The following is a 22,253-nucleotide window of genomic DNA, read 5'->3' on the forward strand; positions in this document are numbered from 1 at the left end:
AGGGATAAGTCAGGACAACCTCCAATAGACACAGTAAAAAACAGCAGCTCTCATTAACACAATAAAAAACACCAGCTGCACAACAGAACCAGAAATCAAATAAATCATCAACAAAAATTCAAAAACAGCAACAAATAATCAACAAAAACTATGAAATCAATAAATCAACAAAAATTCAAAAACAACAGAGCCAGAAATTCAAAAACAGCAGCAGCAGTATAGCAAAGCCATTTTTCATCAATAATTTCAACAAAAACACAAAACCCTGTAATCTTATCCATGATTTCACTTCCAGAAACAGAGTTAATCAACTAAGAACAAGCAAGAATGAGGGTATCAATTAATCATCAAGCAGTAAGCCAGTAACAGAGTTAATCAACATAGAACAAGCCAGTAACTACAAACAAAGCGTTTTCAAGAAGCAGTGGCTTAAGAAAGCAGCAAACAAACACACCTGAGTCGCATAAGTCCGCTGAAAAGGGCTCTTCTCTGCATTGAGCTGAAAGAGAGAGAGAGAGTATGGACATCTTTGAACTGAAGGAGGCCATAAGGTCGCCGAGGTAGGAGACAGTAGGATGAGCGGATTCGATGAGCGGAAGACGAAAATGAAGATTAACAAGATGAAGAAGGGTGAAGGGCTAAGGGCGAGTGACGAAGATTAACAGTGCGATGAGCGGATTCGATGAGCGGTTTCGAGTGACAAAGGCTAAGGGCGAAGGGCGAAGGGTGAAGGGTGAAGGGCGAAGGGCGAAGGGTTCAGGCCGAAGTGCGAAGGGTGAAGGGTGAAGGGTTCAGGGCTAAGGCTAACGGGAGGCGCTCTTCAGGCTTAGGGTTTCGAGTGATTAGGTCTTTGGGTGAAGGGTTAGTGTCTTGTCTTTGGGTTGGAGACCGGGTTGGGGACCGGGTTGGGAGCCGGGTCAGGGGGCGGGTTAGGGTCAATGGGTTGGAGCCCCTCTCGCCACGCTTTTAAAACGTCACTGTTATGCTCTACGGCCACGCTTTTGAAGCGTGGCAGAAAAGCACCTTTTGGCCACGCTTTTAAAGCGTGCCAAAAGCGTAGTTGGATATGGCCACGCTTTGTAAGCGTGGCCGTAATGAAACCCTGTCGCCACGCTTTCAAAACGTCCTTGTTTCCCTTTATGGCCACGCTTTTGAAGCGTGGCAAAAAAAACGTGGCCGTTTCTCTAACCAATTGCCACCCATACAAAAGCGTGGCCGTTGATGCTTTTCGCCACACTTTTGAAGCGTGGCAATAAAAAAGGTGGCCAAATCTCTAATCTATTGCCACCCACATAAAAGCGTGGCCATTGAGCACTTTTGGCCACACTTTTGAAGCGTGGCAAGAAAAAAGCGTGGCCATAGGTCTTTTTTCTTGTAGTGATATTGAACTCATATATAAGTAGTCTAGCCATTCTTATGTCATTTACACATTTAAATATTTTTTGTTGGTTGAGTTAATATTTTGGATTTATGATTCTTTAAAGATTTCTTGTGTCATTTATCAAAAAATTGTGTCATTTTTAATTAAATGATGTAAGAGGAGGAAAAAAAAAGGAGAATAAACTAAAAAAAAAAAAAAAAACAGAAAAGGAAATGAAATTAAATAAAAAAGAAGAAGAAGAAAAAAAAGAACGACAAGGAAAAAAAAAACACATACATATACAAAACTTGGTTGTTAGATTTGGTTACGTAATAAATTTGACTTGTCTAATATTTTCTATTAAAAAAGTTCAAATCCAAAGACAATTAATTTGAACTTAGGTTCTAAGAAGAGTAGGTAAGGATAATTATTCCCGCCACAAGTTAACAAAAGTATAATATTAGAAGGCAAGTCTAATTTTACATCACTAATTAATCAAATACCAGAAGGACTAACCATAACAACACCCCAATCGAAATAAATTCTACATCCAAAACTTTCCTTACAATAAAGTTGGGATAGCTTCCTTATGGAACAAATTAGTTATGATGAATCAACAATTATGTACTCATTGTACTCTTTTCTCTTAGAATCTTGCACATTTTGGTAGATTTTTTTATAGATTCATGGGTCATAAATATGCAACAGTTTAATTATATGTACTTGTAAATGCTTCTTCAGTATTTGATACAAAAAAATAATACACAATCTTTCTCTTAATTCCATATTTTTCATAGTCTTGTTAGACAATTTATATTCCTTTCATATATCAACTTGTTCATCACATTATTCAAGCTAGAACCACGTATATAAGTCACTTTTTTATTTTGACATATGAAAGCAATTACTATAAAAATAAGCATGATGCTTATCATGAGTCTTCCATAGTTCCATATATATAATCTTTTCAGTTTTCCAAAAACAAAGAGGGACAAGAAGACGCAGTTCCTTACAACTATGGATTTTTTCACATGGTATTCTCCCTGGGGGCGATGTACTTTGCAATGTTGTTCATCAGTTGGGATCTGAATAACTCAGCAAGAAAGTAAGCAATTAATTAACTCATTGTCTTATTTTAGTTCATTCAAAGTGTCTTTGGTTCTCATTTTAAAATTATTCAATAGATGGTGAGCAAAATAGAATCAAATAGCTAAAAAAACATATGAGAAGGGGGTTGAATTGCACTTCGAAGATCTTTCGTTGAAAGCAAATACAAACGAAGAAAGCTTATCAAACTTATGAGTAGTGAAAGATAATTATTATTTCTAATTTTAACAAAAGCTAATGTTTAGATATTTAAAAATGTTGTCTAATGTGTGAGTAAATAATCTGTATATAACCAATAATGAGAGAAGAGTTCAGGAGTAAGTACATAATGATCTATTCGGTTGAGACTTGGCTACATCCACTATATCAAATAATAATACGAGATAATCTTTAGATTATTATTCTCAAGCTTTTTCAACTACAATCTAACCATCAAATATAGTTAAATATTATTTTTTCAAATCTTATCAAACTAAGCAATGACTTATTAGATTACAAAGATCTAATAACTTTCCGTATTATTCTTTTCTTAAATTTTTTTAGTCTAAGACTGTATTTGATATGATGAAATACTAGGATTAAAACTGAAAGATTAAGATTCAGTTTTATATATATTTTGTGACCAAAGATCAAAACTAAAAATTTAATCTCAAAACACAAAATTTCACTCTTTTCAGTATCTCCAAAAAAATGAGAATACAGAAAATTAAAATTTTATTAATAATTTCTTTTAAAAATATTCTCATTCCAAACTTGAAATTTAAAGTCTACCCCTCGTTCAAAATGAATTCCATCTCCCAGTAGTCATGGGAACCAGATGAAGATAGAGAGATTGTGCTCCTATGATCAAAATTGAAAAGTCTTAAGCTTAAAGAATTCTCAAAGATTTAGACACAAAACTACTCAGAGAGAGATGGCGAAATGTGTTGGGTTAGGGTTTTCTATTTTTATTAATAAGGGTAATTTAATAATTTTATTTAATTCAGTTCCTGTATTTATCTTAAATCAAATAGGATACTAAAACATAATTTAATTATATATACTTTATACCAAACACAATATATAGACTTAATTTAGTCTCTGTCTTTTAGTTTCAATCTCTCCTCCAAACGCAACCTAAAAATTTGATCACTACTAGATGAAGTTGAAATATAAATTTAAGATTTATGTGCATGAAACACTCACTAAATCTGACATCTTGTTCCAAAACATTATAGGACACGCATAATGTGTTTGGATAATTATATTTGAGATATAGAAGATAGTAACCTAGATTACAAGTAATAAATTATTCTCTTCTAACTTCTAAGATACAAAGAGATTTTCTTAAAGAAGAAAGATGAAAATTTTGAAGAAAATGATGAACACTTGACAATTTTTTGCACAACACTCTATTAATTCTTCAAGGATTTCTTAGGCTCATATATACATAAAAAAAGCCATGTGAATGTTCGAAACCCTTCTTTCGTTTATGTCACGTGATTTTTTAGTTAAAAAGGACACATGCTTTTTGCTTTAGCATGCAGAGAGTTTATCATTTGTAGTAAGTTTTGTACTTTAATTTGTAAAGCAGAGGAAAGAGAGAAGTGTATGTATTTTAAAACTATTCAAATTTGTTACCCACGTTCATTTTGGAGCCAAAATCTATTCGTTATGGTAGTGCTTCTCTAAGGAATTTTGGCACGATTTTAAAATGGTGAAATCGTGACATCTTGTTCCTAATGTGGACTGGTAAATCAAATTCATAATAGGATCCTTCTTAGGTCTCATAGAGACTATTTGCTTGTGTTTGAGAAAAAAATCTCATGTACTAAGATAAACTTCAATCTAACATTAGATATAACACTTAGAACAAATTTTTGAATTATATTTGTATTATGTTAATATTAAAACTCAATCTAAGATATATGGAGTAAACAAATAAGAGATAAAAGGAGAGATAGAGCAAGACCAATAGATGAAAAGCAACAACACACCTAGCTAGCAAGAATCCACACATGGGAAGATTTAGAATTTAATATGACATATATGGAACTAACAAATAAAAGGTGAGAGGAAAGACAAAGCAAAACTAAATAGGTGAAAGTGGGGAAGTAAGATTGACAAGCAGTGGTGAGAGCAACAATACACACATGATATTGATGTTTATAGGGTTGGGGGAGGATGGTAGTGATATAATGGGTTATGGGTTTGGGATTCGGAAATGGAGTATTTAGGAGAGAAGGTGAAGTATAGTTATAGTGAGAGCAACGTTGATTGGAAACACTGGAAGAAAAAAGTTTGACAAACCATTGACTATTAAAATGTTTACAGTAGAATATAATTAAAACATATTTAAAATAATGTCAACAATATTTATGAAGAAACTTTTTAAAAAATTTAGAAATAAAAAATATATTTTATCCAAATTTAAATTATAAAAACATTTTTTAAATAGCCAAAACCTAGTGTAGCCTAATTAGTATGTTGATTAATATTATTTCTTAGTATGCTTTTATTTTTAAGATTAGTTCTAACATTTTGAAACTATAGGTGGAGCATAGATGTTGGTTGGGCAAGTACATGGGTGAAAGTCATCAATGAGTGGTTCGCAGCCACAATTTACCGTAAGTGAATGATTATTGATTGTACATTTTTATTTTATAATCAAAATTATTTTTACTTGAATTAATAGGTTTAACTGCATGCTCTATATGCTAAAAGAAATCAGCTCCAAATGCGTAGTTGTTCTATTTTGCATTCTAAGTAGTTTGAGTTAAGCATTTGTTTTAATTAAGTTGCAATTTTATTTATTATTTTTAAACAGTATGGATACTGATTTCTCCAGTTGTGAGGCAGAACAAAGTTATGGATGATAACGATGGGACTACTCCTCAGGAGATAGCTGACTTTGTTATGGTTTAATTGACAATGAAAAAAAAATTATTTTTTTTATTTTTTTAGTTATTCCTGACATTATTAGAAATTATTTTATTTTTAATGTAGTTAAATCATAAATGTGTGGAAGAAAAACCATTTCATTGTACTTAAATGACTTATCACGCTTACATTTATAGATGTGATTGTTTAATTGAATGAGATAACAAAATAATCAAGGACTCATGGATTCTCAAAAGAGCTTAGAATTAAGTTGAATGAGGAAGCAAGATGTGGAGAAATATTTATCACTAGATGGGTCAAATTAGAATGCCCCACTCATCAAAACTAACAATATAAAGCACCAAATATATTGCACAACACGAGAATAAATGATTATATATACTCTTAATGCCACAGAGAAACGTATATATGAAAAATCGAACTGAACTGATCAGTCCAATCAGTTTAACCGCAAATCGATGCATAATCTGATTTGATTCATAAATAAAATTGTCGAATTTTCAAACCGAAAAAAAACTATAAAATTATTCAGAAACTGGTAAACTGAACCAAACTAAAATTCAGACAATTTTAGCCAATCAATGTCATTTATGGTAGAAAAACGAAAAAGAAAAGACACTAAAAATGGTTTATGGCATAAAAAAGAAAAGGCACTAAGAGACAAATTAAGCAGCAGATCATCAAATGCAAGAGAAAGGAGCCACGACAGTAATGATGTGAAAGTTTTCAAGTGAATTGAAAAGAGGGGTTGAATCAAGGAACCACTTTTGTTAGTCTATAATTCAGATTGTATAGTATACCGAACCAGCAGATTATTTTTGCTTTTGTTTCGTTCTACAGAAGCATAATAGAACAAAAATAGAAGTTGCAAAGATGAGGGGTATAGAAGAGTAGTGACACTATGATATATCTTGATTCGGTTACGAAGTGCAATGTGACCTACGTCCAGTCTCTACCATAATAATGGTAGAATTTTCACTATAATCAAGATTGATTACAAATATCAATTTCAAGAGACTCACTCTTATAACACACCTAAGGAACCAATTGCACTCTAATCCAAGTACATTTTCAAATACAATCACTTGAAAAAAAGTACAATGACTTTTGTGTGATCAATACTCTTTACCTTGTGTATCTCTCAATATAAACTTAATTCAAGTACATTTTTAAATACAATCACTTGAAAAAAAGTACAATGACTTTTGTGTGATCAATACTCTTTACCTTGTGTATCTCTCAATATAAACTTAATTTTAGACAAGAAAAGTAAAACCATACCCAAAAGCAAGGAAACATAGGATGTGTATATGGTCTGAATTTGCTCGAATGAGTTGTCTTCTTCCTTGGATGAATCATCATATATAAACATTTTTTTTCTTTTGATCAAGCTAGCCGTTGCACCTTTAATTGTTGTAGCCATTTGGCATTGAAAAAAAAAATCCTTCCTTCTTTGGCTTGATAACAATGTGCAACGGCTTTCTTTTCGTGTAGCAATTTGATTCTTGAAGATGATTGTCAATCATGAGTTGTTTTACATACTGTTTATACGATTGTGGAAGTTGATTGCTTATTCATTAATACCTACAATGCTCATAAAAAAATAAGTTATAATGGATAATTATCAATTATGTTTATCATCACAAGATAAATGTTCAATTCTTGACTCAATAATATTCTTTTTTTTGACAAACATGATTAAACTAAATTTAGGAAGAGAGAGTAACGAGTAACTTTCCTAAATTTTTAGCTAGCTCCTTCTATTTTTAAGCATTAAGCCAATCAAGAGCAAAAACACAAGCTTTGGTACCAGAGCCTAAATCAAAACAACATACATAAAAAATAGAAAAGCTAGACAAAACATGGTGCATGTGACCTTTATGTATGAGAGTAAAAAATGAGTTAACACCCAAATGCTAGAATAAGAGCAAGCAAAAATACAAAACATGTATCAGAGCAAGACTAGAATAATATGAAAAGATACCAATAGCTAAAATAAAAAACAAGTTTATGAATAAATCCATAAAGTATAAAACCAGAAAATAGTTTAATCTCTTTAAATTTTTCCTCTTTTGTCATCAAGGAAAGAAACTAAAAAGGTACTTGTAGCAAGATGTAAGTCCTAGCAGCTCCTCATAAAAGGCAGGTTAAGAGTCATTACAGTCATCCATAAAATAGTATAGAAAAATAGGAGATAAAAATTAAAGAAGTTTCACAAACTCAGCAGCAGCAGCATAGAGATATTCTTCAAGCATCAGAGTCAAAACCCTCAATTGAATCTTCTTCCTTTTCTTCCTTAGAGAAGTAGGAGATATCATTGAGCTCCTTAAAGTGCTGCTCAACAATTTCCATTTTTTGCTTGGATTTTCTTACTTTTAACTCATGATCATCAAATTAGCGAGATTGGAAATTTCATCGATTACATCCTTGACAATGACCGAAAGAATCTTAATCTTGGATTCTTTGGTTTGCTTTTTAAGATCAGTGAGAGAGTCCGACATTCTGAAATCTTCAAGAAGTTCAGTGGTAGTATATCATCCAATTTTGCTTTTCACTATGCCACCTCCTTCCAAGAATGAGTTATATTCCTTGAAATTTTTAACAGATAAATTAACATTATAATATGTAAAAATATTTGTAATAAAAAGAGCATAAGGCAAGACAATATTTTTCTCACTCTTTACACACTCATAGATATGCATCCTCATCAAGTAAAAGAGATGTGAATCCCTTAAATAAGAGCATACAATACTAGTACATCACAAAATGTCACTCGTTGAAAGAAACCGCTCCGAGGTACAATGTAATTGGGCATTGACAAGGTCAAGGATTTTATGAGTGAGTGTGAGGCCAGAATATAGAGATACTTGATCACATATGGTTATGAGGATAGTGTTTAGGCTAATGACGCGTTTGCATCTTTAGTAGTTTTTCTTACTTTAATATCTTGTTTCCTTAAGTATAATCATAGTTTCTTCTTTTAATCTCATCATTTTAAGTATCATTTGTTACTAAGGTGTTTTCAAAGTGCTTTTCTAAAAAATACAGTTAAAAGAAGAAAAACTAAGTAGAAAAGGAAGCATATTCAAAGGGACAAGCATTGCATACAGAGCTAGAGCCAATTATGTAGGAATCAAAGCCATGCCAACCATGCAGCATAGCTGGCGTGCCACATACAGTGAAGGGCATGCAATGCCCATGCATCGCCTTGGAGAAGAAGGAATAGCATGCCATGCCATGATGAGGGTGTGCAACACCACCCTAGAGAGCAAGCAAGGGTGTGCCACACCATGGTGCAGGCGTGCAACGCCCTGGAGAGAAGCTAAGGCAAGCGTGTGAAGCTTGATGCGGGCCAAACGTCGGTTCGAAAATTTCATAAAATAATTCCGTTGCAAGTATAGTTCCAAACCAACAAACAACTCGAATCAAAGTTTAATTTGTTTGTCACAATACAAACCAATAAAAATCGAGAGTATTTAAACCTCGACTCGTCTCTCAAATGAATTGCAGTGAGGTATGTGTGTTATCGGTTATGAGTATAAAAGGGGGTTTGCGGATAAAGAGGCGAGAAACTAAGTGACAAGATAGTAAAACTAACAACTAAAGAAGTATAAATGCTAAAAGACACTCCTGAAAAGAATTGAGAGTCAAAGCTTCCTTTTCAAGTCATTGACCATGAACATGGTGATTATACAGAGTTAATCCCATTTAGTCATCTCTAATATCGGGAGAAAGTTAAATACGCATAGTCAGTCTTATAAGAAGAACAACTAACAACCCTAAATCACCAATCAATATCGGACATCAAAGACTCTTGTATCACTAACTACGACATGACAATTATAAGAGCAAACTTAATTAGTCAACCTCTAATGACGAGATAAGTCAACCATGTTTAATCAATCTCAATCCATAGGTCTCACTCGTTAATGGAAACGAGATTAATTAAAATCTCCAAATTATCAATCAACTCAAACATTAGTGAAATCAAGGTCACCTAAATTACTCAATTCCAATCCAAGAGTGTAGAAATCTACCCTAAAACTAAGAGATATTTTTACAAACACTTGGAAGGCATAGAAGAAAAGTATCATAAAATTGCAATAATAATAAAGTCTAAAACTACCAAATGCAAGATAACAATAATAATAACTCAATTAAACATCAATAAATATAAAAACATCAAATTGCATTAATAGAAATTAGAAGTAAAAAGAGGGTTCATAAAACTAAAAGTGACAAAATAAAGAAAATAACAAGTAAAACTAAGAGAATTAAGGCAATTCAACAAGGAAAAAGTAAAGGAAATTAAATCAAAACAAGCATCAAAACCAAAATCTAAGAGGGATTTAACTAAATCTATCCTAATTCTAGAGAGAAGAGAGAACTTCTCTCTCTAGAATATAACCTAAAACATTATCTAAACTAAACCTAATTGCTCTCCCCTTGATTCTCCTTGAGAATTGCATCGAATACTTCAGAAATGAGTTGGATTGGGTCCAAAATTGGCCTGAAATTGTGACCCACATGTTTACTTAAGTAAATCATGTACTGGCAGTCATGCACACACATGAGGCATGTGATGAGCGGATATTTTATACGCTTTTTGACATCATTTTCATATAGTTTTTAGTATATTTTATTTAAGTTTTACTAAGTTTTCATAGGTTTTAGTGTAAAATTCACATTTTTGGATTCTACTTTGAGTTTGTGTATTTTTGTACAATTTCAGGTACTTTCTGGCTGAAATTGAAGAGCTGGAGCAAAAGTCTGATTCAGAGGCAGTGAAAGCACTGCAGATGCTATTAGCATCTGACCTCCTTGCACTCAAAAGAGCTTTTCAGGAGCTACAGAGGTCCAATTAGCGCGCTCTCAACGGCTATGGAAAGCTAACATCTAGAGATTTCCAGAAATATATAATAGTTTATACTTTTCTTCAGAATTGAAGGTCCAAAACTAGCATTCAACGCCAGCCATTTATCCTAGTCCAAGCGTCCAACGCCAACGCCAACAGAGAAGTGGCCAGCGTCCAACACCCATAAAGCTGTCCCTAGCCAATGTTCAATGCCCAAAAAGCATCCTAGCACATGGGAGACGCTAAATCTCAGCCCAAACACTCACCAAGTGTGCCCCAGAAGTGGATTTTTGCACTACAAGCCTAAACCTATCATATTTTTGTAATCCTTAGTCATTAGTTTAGTATTTAAAGGAGAAGATCACCCTTTTGTTGGACACATTCGATCTCTCCAGCATACTTTACGTTTTTTATTGTATTTTCTATCAGTATGAGCCACTAAACCTCCTAGGTTAAGGTTAGGAGCTCTGCTGAGTTTTATAGATTAATAAAAGTATTTCTTTTCTATTTCAATTCGTGTTTGATTCTCTATTCTAAGATGTATCTTTGTTCTTCAACCTTATGAATGAGTTGAACCGGCACAAGGCTATCTCTATTCTACATGGGTTCAACGAGCGTCTTTCATCGGATATCAATGAACCACTAGCTTGATTATACATCTCTTAGACGGCTAATCCACGACTTCGTTGGGGACTTCTCGAGACATCAGTTCAGCCGAGGTATGGGGAGATTAGAGTCTTTGTGGTAGAGGATAGAACCAAAGGTGCAGCATTCTCTGATCCGGAAGATTCGACCTTATCTGTGGCGTTTTGAGTAGGATCATCTAGGGGAATGAACTGTAGGAGCTTCACCCTCATTCAGACTGGATGCGCACTAACCCTGGTGTTCAGCCTAGAGGAGAATTGGCGACCTCTCAAGAAAGGCGTTGATCACATACAACCTGCCATAGAAGGAATCATTCACAGTTGGAGTAGACAGTGAGACTGGATTAATCCGAAAGAACAAAGCACCTCTGAAGCCTTAACCATCTTCTTATCATTAGTTTCACAACCACTGTGAGTAACGTTATCTTTACTTTACTTTTATGCACTTAATTAATCAAACAACTTTTCTATCCACCTGACTAAGATTTACAAAATAACCACTGTTTGATCCAAGCCAACAATCCTCGTGGGATCGACCTTGACTCACCTCAGGTATTACTTGGACGACCCAGTTCACTTTCTGGTACAGTTGTACGAGTGTGGAAATCCGTGCACCAAGTTTTTAGCACCATTGCCGGGGATTGTTTGAGTTTGAACAAACTAACGGATTATTTTGTTACTTAGATTAGGTATTGTCTTTAATTTTGTTTGAGTCTTTTATTTTCTTTTTTGAAAGATAAAAAACTTTTCAAAAATCTTTTCTTTTCTTTATTAATCTTTATCTTTTATTTGAGTCTTTTGTCCTTGTTCTTTGTAAAGTTTCAAATTTTCTTGAGTCTTTTTCCAAAAATTTTTAAAAATAGTGTCTTTTGTTTGAGTCTAATGTCAAATCTTAAGTTTGGTGTCCATTGTGTGTTCTTTAATTGCTTTGAATTTTTCGAGTTTGTTCATGGTGTTCTTCTTAATCTTCAAGTTGTTCTTGTTTTTCTTCTTGTTTTGATCGTTAAAATTTTAACTTTGGTGTTTTTAGGTGTTTTTCTTTAGAATTTTCAAAAATTTAAAGTCTTTAGATCTAAAAATTTTAAGTTTGGTGTCTTTTGTTTGTTTTCTCTTTCTTCATTAATTCAAAAAAAATTAAAAAAAAATCTTTTCTATCTTTTTACTTTAATTTTCAAAAATTGCAACAAATTTTTCAAATTTTAATTTTAAAATCATTATCTTATCTTATCTTAGTTTTAAATTTCAAATTCAAATCTTTTCAAAATCAAATCTTTTAAAAAATCATATCTTTTTCAATTTACTATCTTATCTTTTTATTTTTCTTTAAATTCAAAAATCTTATCTTATCTTATTTCAAAATCAAATCTTTCTCAAAAATCAAATTTCAAATCTTATCTCTCTTTTAAATCTTTTTTGAATTCTTATCTTATCTTTTGTGGTTTCAATTTTTAAAATCAAATCTTTTCAATTTCTATCTTATCTTTTCTAAATTTAAATTTTAAATTCAAATCTTTTCTAATCTTCTATCTTAATTTCATTTCAAATCTTTCTTAATTAGTTACTTATTTTCTCTTTCTTCTTTTTCAAAACTTCCTAACTAATTCCTCTCTCCTCTATTTTCGAAAATCTCTCTTCTCTTTCTCTCTCTTCTTTTTCGAATTATATCATCTAACTTTCAAACTTTTTTAATTAATTAACTTTTAATTTTTGAATTTAATTATAATTTCCATATTTTTTATCTCTAATTATTCTATTTCTTCTACCTTTCTTTCACCATGAACCCAAATGGGAATGAACAGTCAGAAGAACTTTGGGGTCCTATACAACCCCTACTACTGACTTCTATGAAAGAAGTATCAGCATACCCCCAATCAGAGCAAGTAAATTTGAGTTAAACCCTCAACTCATTACTCTGGTGTAGCAGAACTGTCAGTATTCTGGACTTTCACAGGAAGAACCTACCGAGTTTCTGGCAGATTTCTTGCAGATTGCTGACACAGTGCACAGTGAGGGAGTAGACCAAGATGTCTACAAACTATTACTCTTTCCTTTTGCTGTAAGAGACCAAGCAAAGAGGTGGTTGGATAACCAACCCAAATCTAGCTTGAAAACATGGAAGCAACTAGTAGATAAGTTTCTAAATCAATACTTTCCTCCAAGAAAGTTAACCCAATTAAGACTGGATATTCAAGGCTTCAAGCAAGAGGACAGTGAATCTCTTTATGATGCCTGGGGGAGGTACAGGAGAATGCTTCGGAAATGCCCCACTGAGATATTTTCAGAACGGGTTCAATTGGACATCTTCTATTATGGCCTTACAGACATGGCCCGAACGTCTTTAGACCACTCTATTGGTGGCTCTATACATATGAGGAAAACAATTGAAGAGGCTCACAAGCTTATTGAGACAATTGCCACTAACTAACATCTGTACTCAGCTGCTGAGACTTTTATGAAAGGAAAGGTTAAGGTAATATCTACTGAACCTAACCCTCCAGAACAAGATGGCCCATTGACTCAACAACTACACGCCCTTGCCCAGCAACTACTGGAATTGCAAGAGGCTTTGAGAGAAACTCAGGCTTCCAATAGGAAGGTAGAAGCCCAGCTGAGCCAAACAAGGAATCAGTTATCTAAGCAGATAACAGAAGAATGTTAGGCTATCCAACTGAGGAGTGGGAAATCATTAAACACCCAACGCCAGTACAACAGAAGATCAAAGGAAGAAAAACTAACAGAGGGATACCAGACTGTTGTCCAAGACATCTCTAAGGGTGTTGAACACCCCAAGAGGAATGTCATTGGCGTTCAACACCAAGAAGGGGGTATCCACCCCTGGCGTTGAACGCCCAACTGGGGACAGTATCCTTGGCGTTGAACGCCAAGAAGGGGGTAGCAACAAGGGCGTTGAATGCCCAAATAAGGGTAGTCAAACACATACAAGTGCTGATAACACCCCCTCATAAGCAAGTTAGTAACCCCCCTTCCAGTACATTAGGCACTTAGCCTACATCAACTAAGATTGATGAGTACAAGGCCAAGATGCTATTCCCTCAGAAACTCCATCAAGTGGAAAGAGATAAACATTTTGCCCATTTTGCGGACTACCTCAGAATGCTAGAGATCAAGATCTCTTTTGCAAAGGCTCTTGAACAGATACCTTCTTATACTATGTTCATGAAGGACATCTTAAGTCATAAGAAGGATTGGAAAGAGGAAGAAACAGTCCTACTCACTGAAGAATGCAGTGCAGTCATTCAAAACAACTTACTAGAGAAACTTAAGGATCCTAGGAGTTTTATGATACTGTGCACTCTAGGGAATGCTTGCATAAGGACAGCCCTATGTGATATTGGAGCAAGCATCAACCTAATATCTGTTTCATTAATAAAGAAGCTCTGCTTGACTTATGAAGTCAAACCAACACACATATGCCTTCAACTTGCTGATGGTTCTGTTAAGTTCCCTTCAGGCATAATTGAGGATATGATTGTTAGGGTTGGACCCTTTGCTTTTTCCACTGACTTTGTGGTATTGGATATGGATGGGTACAATAGTGCATCCCTTATCCTGGGAAGACCCTTCCTAGCTATAGGTAGAACCGTCATTCATCTCCAAGAAGGGGAAGTAACCCTAAGTGTCAACGAAGATGAGTTTGTACTAAATGCTGTCAAAGCCATGCAGCATCCAAACACCCCAGAGGAGTGTTTGAGCATTAATATCATCGACTCCCTGGTGGAAGAAGTGAACATGGTTGAGAGACTCGAAGAAGAGCTGGATGACATCTTTTATGATGCCCAGCTTGAGTTGGAGGTAGCAAATGAAATGCAGGAAACTGATGAGCAGATAATTTATACCCTTTTTGGCATTATTTTTACATAGTTTTTAGTATGTTTTAATTACCTTTTATTATATTTTTATTAGTTTTTATGCAAAAATCATATTTCTGGATTTTACTATGAGTTTGTGTGTTTTTCTATAATTTCAGGTATTTTCTGGCTGAAATTGAGGGATATGAGCAAAAGTCTGATTCAGAGGCTGAGAAAGGATTGCAGATGTTGTTGGATTCTGACCCTCATGCACTCAAAGTGGATTTTCTAGAGCTACAGAAGCCCAATTGGAACGCTCTCAATTCTTGGGCTTTCCAGCAATGTATAATAGTCCATACTTTTCCCGAGATTTGATGGCCCAAACTGGCATTCAAACGCCCACCAGAGACCCTTTTCTGGCGTAAAACGCCAGAACTGGCACCAGAACTGGAGTTAAACGCCCAAACTGGCATCCAAGCTGGCGTTTAACTCTAGAAAAGGCCTATGCACGTGTAAAGCTCAATGCTCAGCCCAAGCACACACCAAGTGGGCCCCAGAAGTGGATTTTTGCACTATATGTACTTAGTTACTTATTTTCTGTAATCCCTAGTAACTAGTTTAGTATAAATAAATCTTTTTACTATTGTATTCGCATCTAGCTTATACCATATTTCACGTTTTGGAGGTTGGCCATTCGGCCATGCCTAGACCTTTTTCTCTTATGTATTTTCTACGATGGAGTTTCTACACCTCATAGATTAAGGTGTGGAGCTCTGCTGTTCTTCATGAATTAATGCAAGTACTATTGTTTCTCTTTCAATTCACGCTTACTTCTTCTCCAAGATATACTCTTGTACTTAATTCAGTTAAGTCAGAATGAAGGGGTGACCCGTGACAATCACCCACTATCTTCGTTACTCGCTTAGCCAAGATCCGCGTGCCTGACAACCACAAGCGGTCTACATGATGTTCAACGTAGTCATTGGACGACAGCCGGAGTATATTCTCTTCGGTCTCTAATCCACGGACCTAGTCCGCGATATTAGGATCTTCGTGGTATAGGCTAGAACCAATTAACAACATTCCTGATATTCGAAAAGTCTAAACCTTGTCTGTGGTATTCCGAGTAGGATCTGGGAAGGGATGACTGTGACGAGCTTCAAACTCGCGAATGTTGGGCACAGTGACAGTGTGCAAAAGGATAGAGAGATCCTATTCCGACGCTAGTGAGAATCGACAGATGATTAGCCGTGCGGTAGCTGTACCTGGTATTTTTCATCCGAGACGAGAAATCCAACAGTTGATTAGCCGTGCAGAAACCGTACCTGGTATTTTTCATCCGAGAGGATCATACAGCTTGCCATGGAAGGGAGCACACATGGTTGGATGAAGACAATAGGAAAGCAGAGGTTCAGAAGCAACAAAGCATCTCCAAACGCTTATCTAAAATTTTCACCAATGAATTACATAAGTATCTTTATTTTAATTTATGTTTTATTTATCTTTTAATTATCAAAAACTCATAACCATTTAAATCCGCGGGCGGTGTGTACAAGGCCCGGGAATGAATTCACCGCCGTATGGAGCAGTTCTTGTAAGATTTAGAATATGAATACCCTTACGTTTTGTGGATATATAAGGTGACGATATCGCGCTGGGACAATCTGTTCCTCCCGAATACTTCGATTCTTTAGCATTGAATCGAAGTATTCTTTTGGACCGAAGCTTTAGACTAACATTGCATGAATCCTGGAATTCTTATTAAAAATTTTGAATTTCTTTATTTTCTTTTTCCAAAATAATTTCGAAAAATACAAAAAAAATTTAATAAAATCATAAAACCAAAAAAAATTTATGTTTCTTGTTTGAATCTTGTGTCAAATTTTAAGTTTGGTGTCAATTGCATTCTTTCAATTTTCTTAAAATTTTTGAAAATTCATGCATTATGTTCTTCTTTGATCTTCAAGTTGTTCTTGATGATTTTCCTTGTTTGATCTTTAATTTTTTTTGTTTTGTGTCTTTTCTTGTTTTTCATATGCAATTTTGAATTATTAGTGTCCAAAGTTTAAAAATTTTTAAGTTTGGTATCTTGCATGTCTTTCTTTTCTTAAAAATTTTCAAAAATATGTTCTTGATGTTCATCTTGATCTTCACAGTGTTCTTGGTGTTCATCTTGACATTCAAAGTGTTTTTGCATGCATTAGTTGTTTTGATCTTAAATTTTTATGTCTGGTGTCATTTTGTTGTTTTTCTCTCTCTTCATTAATTCAAAAAAATTCAAAAATAATATATTTCCCTTATTTTACTCAAAAACTTCGAAATTTTGGGTTGATTTAGTCAAAAATTTTTAAATTTAGTTGTTTCTTGTTAGTCAAGTCAAAATTTTAATTTAAAAATATTATCTTTTCAAATCTTTTTAAAAAATTAAATCTTTTTCATTTTTCTTTCATGTTTTTTGAAAATTTTTTAATTAATTTTCAAAATCTTTCTCTTATTTTTATTTCACAATTTCGAAAACTTTACTAACAATTAATATTTTGATTCAAAAATCTCAAGCTTGTTACTTTCCTGTTAAGAAAGTTTCAATTTTTAAATTCTAGAATCATATCTTTTAGTTTCTTGTTAGTCAAGTCATCAACTTTAATTTTCAAAATCAAATCTTTTTAAATTTCTTTTTCAAATTTTTTTCAAAATAAATTTCAATCATATCTTTTTCAAAACTTAATTTCAAAATCTTTTTCTAACTTCTTATCTTTTCAAAATTTATTTTCAAATCTTTTTCAATTAACCACTTGACTTGTTTCTTTTAATTTTAAAAAAGTTTACTATTTCTTATCTTTTTCAAAACCACCTAACTACTTTTCCACTTCTAATTTTCGAAAATCACTAACCACTTTTTCAACATTCTTTTTAACTAACTAATTGTTTTGAATTCTAATTTTATTTTATTTCTTTTCTTAAATTTCGAATTCTAACTTAATTAATTAAATAAAAATAAAATATTTTTCTTCCTCCTTTTTTTTAAAATTCGAATATTATCTCTCTCATCTCTTTCTATTTATTTAATTATTTACTAACACTTCTCTCCTACTCATAATTCGAACCCTCTCCCTCCTCTCTGTTCAAATTCTTCATCTCTTCTCTCTACCTCATTCTTCTATTCTTCTACTCTTATACTCACTGATGAGCGGATATTTTATACGCTTTTTGGGGATAATTTCATATAGTTTTGAGTATGTTTTAGTTAGTTTTTAGTCTATTTTTATTAGTTTTTAGGAAAAATTTATATTTACTATGAGTTGTGTATTTTTCTGAAATTTCAGGTATTTTTCTGGCTGAAATTGAAGGAGCTGAGCAAAAATCTGATTCAGGCTGAAAAAAGACTGCTGATGCTGTTGGATTCTGACCTCCCTGCACTCAAAGTGGATTTTCTGGAGCTACAGAACTCGAAATGGCATGCTTCCACAGTAACTGCTGAATTCAGTACTGTAAAACAAGCTGCTGAATTCAATCAGCAATTGGACTTTCTAACAAAGCAGCTAGCCAAATTTAAAGACAGGTTACAAGAGACAAGGATGGCTAATATACATATGGACGAACAGTTTAAGCAAACAAAGCAGTAGCTGTCAAAGCAAATAGCAGAGGAATGCCAAGCAGTTCAACTAAGAAGTAGGAAAACATTAAATACCCCACCTCAAGGCAGCAAAAAGCTAAGAAATGAGCAAACCACCCAAAATTCACCTGAGGACAGTAAGAGCCCAGGGAAAAATAATTCTGACGCTAAAACGCCAGAAAATTGGTGGAAGGATGGCGCTGAACGCCCAGATCATGCCCAAAACTGGCGTTCAACGCCAGAAACAAGGCAGGATTGGCGTTCAACGCCAGAAATGGGCAAGAATCTGGCGTTGAACGCCCAAATAGGGCAGGATCCAGCGTTGAACGCCCAAAATGGGCACATTTCTGGCGTTCAGGCGCCAGGAACAGACAAGGAGCTGGCGTCCAGTTTCACTCCAGCTTCTAACTCTGGCACTCAAGTGCTAGTGAGGGATCAGACACACACAAATGCTGATAACAACCCCTCTAAAAAGGCTTCTTCAACCACTTCTGTAGGCAATAAACCTGTAGCAACTAAGGTTGAAGAATATAAAGCCAAGATACCTTATCCTCAAAAACTCCAGAAAGAGGAGCAGGATAAGCAATTTGCTCGCTTTGCAGATTACCTCAGGACTCTTGAAATAAAGATTCCATTTGCAGAAGCACTTGAGCAAATACCTTCTTATGCCAAGTTCATAAAAGAGATCTTGAGTCATAAGAAGGATTGGAGTGAAACAGAAAGAGTTCTCCTCACTGAAGAATGCAGTGCAGTCATTCTGAAGAGCTTTCCTGAAAAGCTTAAAGACCCTGGGAGCTTTCTAATACCATGCATATTAGAAGATAATTGCACCAAGACAGCTTTATGTGATCTTGGGGCAAGCATCAACCTAATACCTGCATCCACTATCAGGAAGCTTGGCTTAACTGAAGAAGTTAAACCAACCCGGATATGTCTCCAACTTGCTGATGGTTCCACTAAATACCCATCAGGCGTGATTGAGGACATGATTGTCAGAGTTGGGCCATTCGCCTTTCCCACTGACTTTGTTGTGCTGGAAATGGAGGAGCACAAGAGTGCTACTCTCATTCTAGGAAGACCCTTCCTAGCAACTGGACGATCCCTCATTGACGTCCAACAAGGGGAAATAACCCTGAGAGTCAACGATGATGAGTTCAAGTTGAACGCTGTCAAAGCCATGCAGCATCCAAACACATCAACAGACTGCATGAAAGTTGATCTTATTGACTCTTTAGTAGAAGAGATCAACATGGCTGAGAGTCTCGAATCAGAGTTGGAAGACATCTTTAAAGATGTTCAGCCTGATTTGGAGGATTCGGGGGACATGAAAGAGCCTCTGAACTTTCTTCTGAAAGAGGAAAAACCTCCTAAACCAGAGCTCAAGCCACTGCCACCATCCTTAAAATATGCATTTCTGGGAGAAGATGACACTTTTCCAGTGATCATAAGCTCTGCTTTAAATTCACAGGAAGAGGAAGCACTTATTCAAGTGCTAAGGACACACAAGACAGCTCTTGGGTGGTCCATAGGTGACCTTAAGGGCATAAGCCCAGCTAGATTCCTCCAGAAACATATCTTTAGCAGGTTTGGTGTCCCTAGAGTACTAATCAGTGATGGGGGCACTCACTTCTGCAATAAGCAGCTTTATTCTACCATGGTTCGGTATATAATTCGCCACAAGATAGCCACTCCATATCATCCACAAACCAATGGGCAAGCTGAAGTCTCTAATAGAGAATTAAAGAGAATCCTGGAATGGACAGTAAGTACCCGTAGAAAGGATTGGGCAAGGAGCTTGAATGATGCTCTGTGGGCTTATTTGCTCCTTGTTTGCTTAGTGTCATGTGTTGCACAAGCCTTTGGCCTTTTCTTTTTCTTATCAGTGCACTACACATATCCACTCCAGGCATTTTAGTTCACATTTCTTCTTGAGACATTGGTGCCCAGCACCTCTTTGTGTGACTAAATGTTTTGTATTTAGGTTGCTCTTGATAATGGACTTTTGGTTGATAATCCCGGGTTAGTTAACCCAAGTTACCAAGTGTTGAAACACTCCTCAGAACCTATTCACCCAAGCATATCCTTAATACATAAACACCACAGGCATTTGTCTCAGAAGTTCAAACCATTGGTGCCTAGCTTATTTTCTCAATTTTTTTTTTTTTGCTTTTTGGTTGCCCTTTTTCAGTGGCTTTTTCTTCTTCTTTTTCTTTCTTTTTCATGGCTAAAGACATTTATTCATTAAGATCCATAGACAGTTTTCAATTTCTACACAAAAAATGATAATTCTACACTCTATTTCCAGTGATCTGACTAAACAATCAAGCATGCATACCACCACTTAATTCTACTTGATTTGTCACTAATTGAGCCAAGTTACTTTTGTTCAAACTTTTCTTTTATTTTTGGAAACAGAACAAGCATGGCAAGCACTTGTTTAAGAAGGTGAAGTTATATCCAAACATCTAGGCATTCACTTTATTCAAAGCAATAAACAGACAAACATACTAAAGACTTCACATTCCAGAAAGATTCAACATTTACAGTTTAAACCAGAACAAGCATGCTTTTGTTTTGCCCTTTTTAAAGAATTATCAAGGAACAACACCACCTTGTGAAATTTCTTGTTTTCTTTTTGTTGCCAGGAAACAATTTGATTTCTCCTTCTTCTCCTAATTGTTGCTTCATGCTTTAAGATCCTTGTTTCCTTTCCTGCAAAACTGAAATCCCGGTGGAGGGGACCATACGTGATTACAAGTGTGTCACCATATGGTTATGTGGAGCTTCAAGATATTGATTCTGATAAGAAGTTCATTGTCAATGGACAGAGAATCAAGCATTATCTTGAAGGCAACATCGAGCAAGAATGCTCAAGGCTGAAGCTAGATTAAAAGCTCAGCAAGGTCCAGCTAAAGACAATAAAGAAGCGCTTGCTGGGAGGCAACCCAGCCATGGGGCAACAATCCTCTAAGCATTTTGCCCTATTTCTATTTTTATTTTTATTTGTTTATATAAATTTCATTGATAATAAGGTAAATAATCATTTACAGAAGACCTCGGCACACAAAACAGAGAAAAAGATCTCACTGGCAAGAAAATGCCAGTAAAAGAGCATTTTGGGCGTTCAACGCCCAAAATGGGCATCCACTGGGCGCTGAACGCCAGTGATTGTAGCAGCTGGGCGTTCAACGCCAGAAAGGGGCACCCACTGGGCGTTGAACGCCAGTAATGGCAGCAGCTGGGCGTTGAACGCCCAGGAGAGCAGCAATTGGGCGCTGAACGCCCAAAATAGGCAGTGTTTGGGCGTTCAAACGCCAGGAAGACAGGGAGGAGCCAAATTTATTTTTCCCACACGTATTTCCATTTTAATTTCAAATTTTATGCTTCAATGCATGATTTTTACATGAACATGTCAAGAACCCTGATTTCTAAAATCCTTAATTTCTAAAAATCCATCTTTCCAAATTCAATCCAACTCTTTTCAAATCTTTTCTGAAAACAAATCTATCTTTTTCACTCAAAAATCTTTTCAACTAATCTATATCTTTTTCAAATCTCCATATTATCTTTTTCAAAATTCAGATTTATCTTTTTCAAAAATCTATCATATCTTTTCAAAATTAAACTATATCTTCTATCTTATCTTTTTTCAACTCAGTCCTCTTATCTTATCTTTTCCAATTTTTCGAAAACCCACCCCCCATCCCTTTAAATTTGGGTTCGGCCTCCCTCCTCCTCCATCAACAATTGCCCCTAGCTCTCCTTCTACCCCTCTTCTTTCTTTTCTTTTGCTTGAGGACAAGCAAACCTCTAAGTTTGGTGTGTTTATCCGAGATCACTAAGATCATGGCTCCTAAAGGAAAACAACCCACTCCAAGAGGCAAGAAAGAGAGCATTCTAAAACTACTTTGGAATCAAGGGAAGTTCTTATCTAAAGAACATTCAGACCATTATCTTAAAGTAATGGGTCTGAGATCAGTGATCT

General features: G+C 34.9%; 1 protein-coding gene across 1 annotated transcript; it reads left to right on the forward strand.

The window, feature by feature from the left end:
* On the forward strand, nucleotides 1,860-5,524 carry LOC110268867 (probable serine incorporator). Its single transcript, XM_021115877.1, has 3 exons — nucleotides 1,860-2,465; nucleotides 5,000-5,073; nucleotides 5,274-5,524. The coding sequence occupies exons 1-3, from the start codon at nucleotides 2,392-2,394 to the stop codon at nucleotides 5,369-5,371; spliced, it is 246 nt and encodes an 81-aa protein (XP_020971536.1). The 5' UTR covers nucleotides 1,860-2,391; the 3' UTR covers nucleotides 5,372-5,524.

This window comes from Arachis ipaensis, chromosome B02 (genome assembly GCF_000816755.2).
Source record: "Arachis ipaensis cultivar K30076 chromosome B02, Araip1.1, whole genome shotgun sequence".
Taxonomy (NCBI): domain Eukaryota; kingdom Viridiplantae; phylum Streptophyta; class Magnoliopsida; order Fabales; family Fabaceae; genus Arachis; species Arachis ipaensis.